Source organism: Protopterus annectens, chromosome 1.part0 (genome assembly GCF_019279795.1).
Source record: "Protopterus annectens isolate FY-2018-M chromosome 1.part0, PAN1.0, whole genome shotgun sequence".
Classification (NCBI taxonomy): Eukaryota; Metazoa; Chordata; order Ceratodontiformes; family Protopteridae; genus Protopterus; species Protopterus annectens.
This window is the reverse complement of record NC_056725.1, coordinates 678832485-678845629: the sequence shown is the minus strand read 5'-3', so window position 1 is coordinate 678845629 and position 13145 is coordinate 678832485. Positions and strand designations below refer to the sequence as shown.

The 13145-nt window shown below is 37.8% G+C and overlaps 1 protein-coding gene across 1 annotated transcript in view; it reads right to left on the bottom strand.

Moving 5' to 3' along the window:
* Window positions 1–13145, bottom strand: part of LOC122794026 (ryanodine receptor 1-like) — a 2146276-nt gene that overhangs the window by 933269 nt on the left and 1199862 nt on the right. The window contains 1 exon segment of the mRNA XM_044062140.1: window positions 7785–7971. Coding sequence (XP_043918075.1) covers window positions 7785–7971 — 187 coding nt within the window.

Below are 13145 nucleotides of genomic sequence, written 5' to 3'. Positions count from 1 at the left end.
AGCAGATAAAATTAGTAAACTTGACTAGTCAAGCTTTCTGCTCCTTGCTGTCCCATGATTCATGATTCAGCAAGGAGGAGACAGCCTATGAATATTACACAGTAAATGGATGGCTGCAGTGTACAACAGCAGCAGTTGCTCAGTAGTATGAGGTAAACTTCTTTTTGAATCTTTCCAGGCAGCCAGATAAAGGTAGTGGCCAGCTTTTCAGGGTGCAAGTGAGCAACTGTAGACAGTACAGCATTTATGCAAAATGGAGTTGAAATACATTGTGCGACTGCTGTTTTATTTTATTTTTCATTGTATTATGGTCAGATATCTCAGATGTGCATACAGAACAAAGCAACTATGACTTGTGGTACAGGGTCTGTCAGCAGATGAAAATGACTGCTCTCATTTTGTCATTATTTTGGCTTTGTAGAATTAATGTTAAGCATGTTTGAATTCTTTAATGTGGCTACTGTTTGAGTAGAATAAAGCTGAAATACATTTACTACATTAATTTTTATCACAGACATGTGTCTGAGGGCTACATAGTCAACAAAGTAGCTACCAGAGCTGAGTAAGGGCTGTCTACAGATGAAAGCTCCTTACTCTGTTATCTTTGGTTCATATTAAACACTTATAAGTTTGGCTTTACAAGGCTAATGTGCATCTCTGTGAAGCTGAATTGGAATACTTTACTGTGGTTACTATGTATTTGTGTTAAACATGCATGAAATACATTACTGTGGTCATTATTTTATCACAATCAAACATATGAGGTGTACTCTTTTAACAACGTAGCTATAACTGCTGGGTGGGAGTGGGAGAGTTTGTCTGTTGATGAAAGTAACTTGCCCTGTTTTCATATGCTCATTTTAAACTGTCTTTAATCTGGCTTTGGAAGGCTACTGTGCAGTTGTATGAAGAAATATGTTATACTTTACTGTGACTACTATGCGTTTCAAACTTAAAATACATTACTATGGCCATTTTATTTTATTACAATAAGACATCTAAGAATTACACGACACTGTGTCTATAACTGCTGAATGGGGGTTGTGGACTGTCTGTGGATGAAATCATTATACCTGCTTGTTGTTTGCTAGTGTACATCTGTGTGAAGTAAGATGGAACATTTTACTGTGGCACTGTGTGCTTCTGTGAAACAAATTTGAAATACATTAGTGTGGTCTTTATTATTGTTTTAGTTTTACCATAACCAGAGCACTGAGGTACAGACAGTCAACAACTTGATTATAACTGCTGCATAATTTACAGTGGTCATTTTTTATCACAATCAGACAAGCAAAGTTTCTCTCCTTGATGACTATAGGCATTAGTGGATGCAGTTAGCCTTTAAGCAGTTATATCGCATGACTTTGGTTTATTGTAGGTAAAGGATTTTTTTCTTAATTTTCAGATAGTAAAATTAATTTAATGTATGATTGCCTCACTGGCATTTTAAACAAGATATATGTTTGTACAAAACAAGTGTATCCAGCCGACATAGCAGATTTCTACTTAAAATTCTGTTTATTAAAACAAACGTTAAAAACAGTAAAACAATAAAAGACACAGATAAGATGAGCGCTTTTACATCTACCACAGGTGCTTCCTCAGATCTAATACACAGCGGTTAAAACATTCCTTACATACTCACTCACAAATCAGGGCAAGGTAGAGTTCTAGATCTCAGCACAGGTCTTAAAGGTACAGAACCATTTAAGCCTTTCCCTCAGTCAGCTTGCAGGTCTAAAATCCATTTTGTTTCTGCACACTGTCTTTGTTTTAATTACACCTTTCCTAATGTTAGGTTTAATCAGCTCTAACACTAGGAACACAAATTTATAAGAAGGGTCAGTGGCTGCAACGTGTCTAGCAAGGGCATTTCTGATCTCTTTCTTAGAAATATCATTATTGTGCTCACATACCCTTAGGGCCCTATGTGTTTTACCAACATAGTAGCATTCACAAATCTTGCAGACAGCAAGAACTACTAAATTTGTGCTTTTTACAGTCCACAAAAAGTTAAATTGTTAAATACACCTAGTCACATTATTCTTGCAAATGCGAGTACTATTCACATACTTACACGTTACAGGATTTACATGGATATGATACGTGCTTGATTTATGTAGTAATGTGTTTATCTTGCAACACTTTTTAAACTGGAAATATAAAAAGATGTCTTCAAAGGAGAATATATGAGTATAATTATGCTACAGACATTCGCAATGAAAAGAATGCTCTCTATAAACACCCAATAAAATGCTAAAATTGTAAAAGTTTTTTTAATGTATTAGATAAAATTTTAATAGACTTGATTTAATGGTGAAAATATGAAGATGAGCTTGCTTCAAAAGAATATTATAAGCATGTGCTGCTGAATGCATCAATATTAATCCTAGTTTAAATTACAGCATTGTGTTAAAGAAAAAAAAACGATTACACAATGAAAAATGGTTGTTTGAAATTTCGTTTGGTTGTTTAGTCATGTGACTGCATTGCATGATTTTATTCACATGGTTTGTTTTTATATAATCAGTAGTTTCTCTGATTTTGAACCAATCTGATAAAGTCTCAGAACAGAGGCAGAAGTGATTACAGGTTGCTGCTTTTACTGAAATAAAGGAGTTTCTCGAACGTACTTGAAGAATATGCTTTTATGTTCACATAATCTCTTTATAATGAGAACTTCACTGCCTTTCCACCTCTCTACACTGATGCAAATCAGAAGAATTATTTTAAGGCACTAAAAATGCTATGCACACATCCATGAAACTCTATTATGTGAGAGTGTATTTCATGCAAATAAAGAGTTTCTGCATACATAAAATCATTTTGCAATTTCTGTGTGCTCTGGACTTTTGCTGTACAACTAAAGTACTCATTTCTTAATTTGTTTTTATTTCTTGAAGGGTTTAATAATATAATACATATTTCAAATATACTTTGGTGCTTAGAAGCAAATAAAAGTGACATTGTTTTAGTTCTGTTTTCCATAGTTAAACCAATCCATGCTTCAGTGATACTGCTGAAGTTTGTTGGTGCACCAGGTTTTACCTCCAGAATTCAATGCACTGCAATTCAGTAAGAAGCAAAATCTCCTCATTGTTTATTACAGTTGTACGGTGATTATCAGCAATATAATGTACAAAATAGAAATTGCATTGTATAAAATATACCTAGAGGGTGCAGTTTAGAGGTGTTAGAACAACCAAGAAGGAGAGAGTGAGTTCAAATAAAATAATTCTAAGTGGAAGGGATCTGGACTACAGTCAAAGTTAGGTTACTTATAAACAGGAAAAAACATGACGATAAAATTGTGAAAAAATATTTGATATTAACAGAAGTTCACAGCTGCATTAACTGCAATAACCAAGTTCTATTACCAAAAATACTGATTCAAGATTCAGATTGTATTGCAGAATACATCTGCATAACCTTTTACTCTTATATCTGCAATGCTAAATAGTTACAGACAACTGATATCTCAGAAAAATTTGGGGGGAAAAATTACAAAAATTTCTATTTTTCATTTTCTGTAAGTTCAGCTATTTTCTCTTTCTTTTGTTTAGTACTGCATATATCTAAACATTACATCTGTAAGAATTGCATTACCATACCCTATGATTCTATGGTTCCCGACTGGAAGTGCAAATATGATTCTATGGTTCCCGACTGGAAGTGCAAAACCCAATACTTCAAGACACTGCAAGTTTCCACACTTTGGAAATTAAACTGTGATTCATTAAAAATGACATATTCTTAAATTTGTTATACTTTTAAAACATTTTTAGTTAGGCTTCATTCCCTTCTGTTTCCCACCACTGGCCCCTGTGGCTCTCATACCACCTCTACTCATACGATAATTCCAAAATCACTGTATCTCTGAGAATGGGGAATACAGTTTCAGTGTTAGTATATATTCCCCTTAATCACACTTAACATTTCAGACTTTAAACAGGAACCCATTACCCTATCTACTTTACCTGTGGCCATATGACTTTGATGTCATGAAATCAGTGTGATCCCACAAATGGATTATGAAAACAAGTAAGGAGAGCAGAGGACTGATATGAGTTCACCAGGAAAAAAATTTAGTTTTACTGTATATAATCTCAGCAATGCATAATGGCAAAGAAAAACACCTACTGTAAAATAAGCAAAAATAAGTGGTCCTACTCCAAGCACATTTTTTATTTTAAGACATTGATCATAAAATGTCTTCAACTAAGTGATATCTTTGCCAAAATCTGATACACAAACAGAAGGCCTACTGAAATGAAAAGAGTCAAATGATTATTTTATGTATTTATTTGTCATTTGTTAACCAGGTTAGTCCAGCTGAGCCAGTGGCCCATTTTCAGTGGAGACCCGAGGAGAAAAGCTCCAGACAGTTATTACAAAGTTACATGAAGAAAAACATCTGAAAATGAAGTTGTATGCAAACAATACAATAATGTGCTTTACATGAGAACATTAGAAATTTACAAAATGCCTGAGACTGAAGTTTACATGAACATTACAATAATGTGCATAACATGCAGTACAAAAGTTAGATATTTATCAACAAAAAGAGAAAGAGATGCCAATGAAATAAGAAACTTGCAAAAGGTGGGTGTTAAAAGTGTGAGAAATAGTTAGGTGGTAAAGTGAGATTTAAGTGGGATCATTTCAGTAACAGGTGTTGACATTTAGGAGAAAAGTTTTAAGTTTGTATTTAAAGACATTTATGTTGGAAATTATTCAGATGTTAAGGGGGATTTTATTCCATACATGGGAAATGCTATATCTGTAAAGAAGTTTACCAATGTTTTTGTTTGGTTTATAGGTAGTCAGAGCTGTGGAGAGTTCTGGGAGGGTATAATGTGATATTAATGAGGATAGAGCAGGACATGAAAGGGGTTTTAACAGTAGAGTTTGAGTCATTTGCAGCTGGGAGTGAAGCAGGTTCTGGGGAAGTCAAACCAATGGAGTTGTTTTAGTTTAAGGCAGTGATGAGATTTGTAGGTTCATAGGTAGGTACTAGGCAGTCTGCCCGAAGACATTTATAAGCCTAGCCAGAGTGTGTTGGCTTTCGCCGCCCCATTGATTAATTAACTGATCATCTGTCAAGCAGAGCCAATGAAGTGATCCCAGGGGTGTATTTTCTGTTACCCATCCACTCGTCAAGGTTTCTCTGTGACAGGAATCTATCCCTCCAGCATGTTCTATTTATTGTTGTGGTGAGGTTTAGCTCACGCTCTACAGTGCGTGGCTCGCAGTGACTTGGATTTCTTTAGGTGGACCATGTCCATCAATTCCGAGTTGGACATGGCTATGTAAGTCAGGCAGATATCACCTCTGAGTAAGCAATATGCCACTGAGTACAGCTGGACTGTTTTCAGTCGGGCTGCATAGGACATATGTTTGAGGCCAGTAATCCTCTTGGTGAGGTAGTTTTCTGGTCTCTCCAGCTGCTGGAAGTGTCTTGTGAGGTACATCCTAAATGAGGCATTGTACTCTATGATGGGTCTGATGAGTGATGAGTAGAGGGGCACTATAACCTCTTTACTTCTAGATGCGAACCCTTTAGTAATTAGATGGGCCACATAGAAGGATTTCCTAACTACTTTGGCAAAATGATTGTCAAAGGAGAGATCACTATCTACCTGGGTCCCCAGATCTCTTATTACCTCTTCTGTATTAAGGGGGCTGCCACCTATGTGGTAATTTGTGGGTGTTTTGTTTTTCCCAAACGGGATGACTACGCTTTTTTGGCATTTAGCTTGAGGCCATGACTTTGATACCAGGTGTCCGCCTCAGTAAGGCCCTTTTGGAGGATGTCCGTGTCAGCCAGAGAGTCAATTATGGCTCCCAGTTTGCAGTCATTGGCGAACTTGGTTAGCCACAGTCCTTCTGAAAAGTATATGCCGAACAGTAGGGGTCTCAGGACCGAGCCTTGCGGAACACCACTTGTGGCTGGTTTATAGTCGGACCTGGAGCCCGCTACTCTAACTGTGTGAGTTCTGTCTGTAAGCCAGTTGGCAACCTATCTCGTGACGTATGGGTTTATGTTCAGGCTGGTGAATATTTCTATAATACCCGAGTGGGGAATGGTGTCGAAAGCCTTGCCGAGGTCAAGGTAGGCTGTGTAAACAACCTTTCCCTCGTTTATGGCCTTGGTGACTGTCTCGAAGAAGTCAACCAGGTTTAGTAGGCATGATCTGCCCTTAACAAAGCCAAACTGGGTCAGGTCAAGTGTTTGGAGGTTCCCAATGTCTTTGTTAATGAGTTCCATGATGATGCGCTCCATAGCCTTGCAGACCGGGCTAGTCAGGCTTATGGGGCGATAATTACCAGGGTGAGTTGTGGCCCCCTTCTTTGTGAAGTGGAATAACCGTTGCTGTGCACCATTCTATGGGCATATAGCCTGTGGACAGGCTGAGTTTGAACAGCGTGTTTAGGTGGGGGGGGGTTAGTTCGTTCTGTAGTTCGTGCAAGACGCAGCCTGGGACACCATCTGGCCTCATTGACGCTGTGTTTTTGGCTTTTGAAAGGGCTATTTTCACCTGTGCATCTGTGATTTCCAGGACACTACACTTTTCCAGTATTGTTGTGGGCCCTTTTGGGGGTGAGAGGGGGGTGAAAGTTTGCACTGAATCTATCTGCCAGGATGTTGGCAATATCAGTAGATTCAGTATATTTTGTGCTATTTTGCACTAGTTTGGTGCATATCTGCGAGTTGCCACTTAGATTCTTAACATAGCTAAAGAACGCTTTGTGGTTATCTTTTGAATCCTTGGCTATTTTTCTTTTGAAGTTAGCCTTGGATGATTTTACGAGAGACCTTAGTTTCTTACTGATACTGATCAGGGATGTCTTTCCTTCTTGGGATTTTTGTTTTTTCTGAAGTAGTTTCCTTCTCCTATTGTACAGCCTGTTTATGGCAGGGGTCCACCAGACTGGTTTCCTTCTCTTAGAGGAGTGAGTCTTGGTTTTGCTAGGGTTGGTTACTGGCAAATCTTGCAACAGTATAGTATGATTGACAGAGTTTAGCCAAAAGGGTAGAGTGTAGATGCGAAAAGACGGGGAAGGCATAAAGTAGGCATGGCAGGAGAAAGGCTTGAGCTAGTTTCTGCCTAGGGTCGGGGGCTAGGTATTTTTTATGTCTGTAGAGTAGGCAGAGTTTTTGATTGGCCTTTTTAATACAGTGCTGAATATGGGTATCAAATTTTAATTGGTCATCGATAATAACACCAAGCAGTTTAGTATGTGGGTCAGGTTGTATGATAGTATTTTCGAGAGAAAAATAGTGAAGGTTGATTTGAGGTTAGAGAGGGTTTTTGGAAAAAAGAGTAGTAGCTTTGTTTTTTTTTTTTGGTATTTATAATTAGTTGAATGTTGGTTAGCCATTTTTCTACAGATAGGAAGCTATGTCGAGTAGTAGAGAGGAGGTTAGAGAACCTGTCAGAACAGGTAATAAGGGTGGAGTCATCCACATATTGTATCAGGGAGGATGCTGTACTGGATGCATTACTTTTGAAACTGCATGGGTTGTCTTGTTTAGTGTTGCACTTTTAAACTAAAGCATGAAGAAGTAAATAATGACTGAGATATCTCTCTGTTTCAGTCATTATACATTATGCCATGACTACTTTTTCTTTAGTTTGTATTTGCTTTATTATAACTATGATTATGATTTCAGGGTGCCAGAAACTGCTGCTGCTTGTATTCCATCATATTACTTTCTGCTTAAGCTGTCAACATGGTTAATTCTTCCATGAAGTTTCAAAAAAGTGAAATATGTCACTTACAGTTCTCTACGGCGGTCTTTCTTAACAGTTGGACCATCCCGTGCAGGATCCTCTGATATCTTGATTGCTTCTTCAATAGCACCAAGAAGCCCATTACCACCTTCACCTCTCAGGGCTGGGCCAAAACACTCAGGACGACGAATCAGTAAACGGACTACAACATTAGCATTCTCTTCAACACTTTCACCTGCAAAGATAATTATGTACACAAATAAACATAAATTACTGCATTACAAGATAACACCAAAGTATGTCTAAAACTAGTTATACTAGTCCTAAAATCAAAAGTAATCATTTGTCAGGAACTAAGTATCCCTGAAATGACAGACTCATTAGATCACAGCCTTTCTTTTCATACAAATATTTGTAACTTAGAAGACACTCCCTCTATGCAAGAAGGTGGCAGCTAGAGGCTGTATAAAATAAGTTTCACTGGGTCTTCATTGATCTAACCTACACTTCTCTAAAGTATGCTAGTGGCCACAATTGCACAAAAGCAACAATTTGAGTACACAAAACATTTAAACATTGTACTCAAAGCTGAACTATTTTTGTGCAATAGCAGTTGGCAGGAATCCTAACCAGTATTTCTTGCAGGAGGAAGCCTCCATGTATTCTCTTGTCTATGGGGATTGCCCTCTGCATTCTGTGTGTGTGTGGGGGGGGGGTTGCTCCCCCCCCCGGCCTTACTTTTTATTCTCACTGTGGGGTCACTGTAACTCAGAGAAACAGTGACCTTTAAAACCAAATGTCTCACTCCTTTACTGATATTCTTGGATCTAGGAATGGAGTAAATAGAATAGATTCCAAGTACTTAGCTATTGCTATTCTAAGAATATTAAATAAATAAATAAAGTGGTTTCTCTCACTCATTATGTCTTATGTAACTTTTATGCCTTCAGCTAAAGATTTTTAAAACTTTTTATACTCATCTGAAATAACAGTGACAGACAAGTCAGTACTGCTATCAAATAATTTGACAATGGTATACTAATAACCAGAAGCAGTGGGTACCATTTGCTGTAGTAGGTGTAATGCGGCTTTTGGTCTCACCCTAGGCATCCTGCAATACCAGTGAGAATCTAAAACTAATCATGCTTATTCACTGAGCAGATAGATATTAGGAATGCCAGTGTGCACTGTCCTTATTAGCATTAGCACCTGGGTTGATGATACTGGTCTGTCAAGTGCAGGCAGTTCTGAAGGAGCAGACAGAAAGTAGGCACAACTATGCATTATAAATGATCGGGAGTGGAATATCTGCTTGACTTGCATGCTGGCTAAGCCTCTTTTGTTTTTGGTCTTTGCTGGCAGACGCTCTCTTCTTGACATATATTCTCAAAGTTGAGCTGGCCATTTGTTCACATTATTGCGCAGTCATGCTAACCTTCAGACATCCTACTTTTCTCATGTCTACTGGGGAGCTCATTCAGTTACCACCTGAAGTAGCTGAAGTCTGAGCTGCTATAAGAAGAACTCTATAATTTTCCAGGATGAAATCTGCAAACAGAAGCTGGTAGTTACTGCAGCAGCTTTTAACATGGCTTCTTTGAAGACATCATGTGCCTTAGTGCTGGTGCTGATGCACCTACAGAATATGGTGTAGCAACAGTTCTTAGTGGGGGGGGGGGGGGGGGTGAAGACCAAGAGATGATATTTAGACTGGTACTCAGACAATGACTAGACCACAGAAAGAAAACTTTTTCTGGAAGACACATGCTGAACTACAATGCCTTAATCTTAAAAAAAATAGCTTCTATAAATAAGCCACTGAAGTATGAAGAAAAGATCATTGCAGTTTCGGTATGTAGTATTGGAGTTACTACATTTCAACTGTCCTCTACTTATTCATGCCTTTCTTATTAAGTCACAAGAAAAGATGTCTTACAGCCTTCCAGGCTGGCTGCACACTCATCAACAGATTGATTAGAACTCTTCCAGCGTGAAAACTGCAGTTATCAAAGGAAAGCCAGTAAAAGTAATCAATATGGATAAGATTCAGTCACTACGTAGTAATTACACTGCCTGAATGCTGGCAAAGAAGACATTTGAAGAAGGTAACGAGAGAAGAATCTTGCAGATGTTCAGCAAAAAGCAGTTCAAGTATCATCTCTGGTATAGGTGATGGCTTACAATAACTCAGAGGTGTTTAAAATAACTGAAACACCAATGGAATATATATAGTCAAATAACAAAATACTAGAAAAAACAGAACAGAAAGCCTTAACTAGCTATTCAGATGAGCTGATAAAAACTGCAAAAAAATCAGTGTCCGAAATGAAGAAAAAGGATGGGTGAGCATGACGCTTCACAAGATGGGATGTTTTCAAAAATAGTACAGCCATACAATCAAATAGCTATAGCAATAGCTAGACAATGCAGAGAAAAAATGTGATATTTGTTTCCTGTATCAGCAAAACTGAAAGTAATAGACTATTTTAATGTTATAAAATTACAAATAAGCAACTGGATTGGTGTACCACAGTAGGATTTATTAACTGCAAAGGGCTTTTGTTTCTATACTCAAAACTTGGTCATAGGAATGCAGCCATTACCTTTATTATCAAAGATGCAATCATACCAACAAAAGGAGCTGCTCCTGACAAAATTCTGGCATTAAGAAAAAGCATTAAAAATTATGAACAACAGAGAGTTTGTGGGAAATGATTATTCACTATACATGGAGCAGAAGAGAAGCAAATTTTTCCCAGCAATCATGAAATGTCAAGAGGCAGGTGTGAGATTCGGGCTGCTGTATCAAGTTGTGTTCAGAATATTTTTTTCCTGAAGGATTAAATATATTTCTGTTGCATAGCAACCTAAGGAGAAAAGAAAAATGTTTATCCAACAAAGAGTGAATCTTCAAGAGCAGAAGGGGATTCTGCTTCTCATTCTTCTGACAATAATAAAGCCTTTAGAGAAAATTGCTAGTGAAACCTTTCTCGTTTGTTCCAAAGAAATATAATTGAGACAGAAAAAAGTACAGGATTTGGCTCAAAGAATCAGGAGTACTTTGGATTTGAAAATTGGAATAGTGATGGAAAACTGAGATGATCAGGAAGAAGATCTGCGACATTGTGAAATTATTGAATAAGAGGTTGACAATGAAGCATCAATCCCATTAGATATAGGATTAGATATGTAAAATGTGGCTTTGTAAGATGCGGCTGAGAATAACTGGAATTTTGCTGACTGTCTTAAACTGTTGGGCAGACTGCAAAACCTATAACTTCACTTTATGACATGGCAATAATGTTTAGAAGGACACTGAAGGAACTGACTAATTGTAAGCAAACATTTTTTGTTCTTATTACTATTTGCATAAAATGTTATGATATAAATGACATGCTATAATGTAAAGCAGTTCAGAAGAGGGTGCCATCAGGTGTTATTTGAAATGTGAGGTGGAGGAGTCTTATCTATAACTATGTCAAAGAAAGTTGTTTTTCTTAGTTGTAATGTACCAGACATTACAGTGTAACAAGATAAGAAAGTCAGGAAAGAAACAAGTTAAAATTAACATAATGGTGTTATCTTGGATTGCTAGCATGGATGGTCTAAAAGTGTATTGATCATTTTATATGTAGAATGAAGATAATAATCTTCAACATATTTACAGGGATGGTTGTCTATATTAACATCCTTGGTAAGCTATAGATAAGTGAGAGTTGCAAGGAAATAGACTTGAAACTTAAGACAAAATCCACAAAAATGGTAGTTTTCTTGTATTTACAAAGTCAAAGGTATTGTAAAAATTGATAGATATGGAATAATCTGTTTTTGTGGAAGGGGACAAATAGTTTACAGCTTTAATAGAACAATGAAAAAATGCCAGTACTGCTGGTGGGTCTTGCTACAGAGAAAGCATTTGGTAGAGTCATCTGGGAATAGGGCGAGAGCAGCATTTGTATTCCCCGATAAAATAATATGGGTAATTAGTAAGTTATCTGAAGATTAATAGCCAAGAATTAAGGTAGGAAGATTCCACAGAGAACCATGCAGTGGAGTTCTATTTTAGAACTACGGACAAAGAAAATGAGGAACTGAAAAATTCAAGGGTATAAATGGTATGGTAATCAAGAAAAGTTACCTTTATTTGCAGATTATATTGTTTTGAACTTGAAAAATCCAAAACAGGACATTTTGGTGTTATTGAATATTTTGAAACAGTTTCCATTCTCTTGTAGATATAAAATTAATGAAAATAAAATAAAGGCTATAGTGGTATTATATGCACCCATACATGAATTGGTTAGGCAATACCCATATTTATAGGGACATGATAAGATGAGTATTTTGGGGGGCTGCAGTGGTGCAGCAGTCATCTCTCAACCGTACCGAATTCCTTGGTAAATACCAGTTTTGAGGGCAAAATATTGGGATGGCACGAATTCCCGTGTGGCCCCTTTAATTTCCAAATTTCCTGGTTGTGTTTTTTTTTTAATACCCTGACGTCATCATGTGCAGCGCATGGGCGATGAAATCAGCTTCTGCAGACCAGTCTGATAGCACAGCTTTCTTCCCGGGCTCGGTTCCAGGTAAAAGATATAATTGTTGCAACTTCTTTTATTTAACAGCTGTAGGCAGAACAATTTACATCTTGATTACTTTTACTTACTGTGCTTAGCTGTGTGTGCTAACAGCTGCAGGCAAGAGAAAGGCTCTGAAACTGTGCTTAAGGTCAGCTTCTTACTTAACTGTGTGTGTTAATGGCTGCAGTCTGCAGAAACTTACTCAGGAGGAATGGATATTTAGTTTTACTGTTGTATTTCTTCCCAGCTCGGCTGCAGGAGAAACATCTCTTAATGGCTGCAGACAGTGCTTGCCTGCATCTTAATGGCTAAATCACAGCCTCACCTCAGGCTTTGTCCGTACAGAATGGCGCAGTGCTACAGTCATCCCTCTCCATAATGGGGGAGCGACTACAGACGCTGGGAATTATTGCCCCATTAGCCTGATGAGTCTGATATGTAAGGCTATGGAGCGCATCATCGTGGACCTAATTAACAAGGATATAGGGAATCTCCAAACTCTGAATCCCATACAATTTGGTTTTGTGAAGGGTAGATCATGACTGCTCAACCTGGTTGACTTCTTTGAGTCAGTCACCAGAGCTGTGGATGAGGACAATGCAGTTCATACAGCCTACCTCGATCTGGCCAAGGGCTTTGATATGATTCCCCACTCAGGAATTACTGACAGACTCACCAAACTAGGCATCAACCCCTATATCACTAGGTGGGTTGCAAATTGGCTCACAGATAGAACCCACAGTGTGAAAGTAGCAGAGTCCAAATCAGACTGCCAACCAGTCATAAGTAGAGTCCCACAGGGATCGGTCTTGGGTCCTCTCCTGTTTGG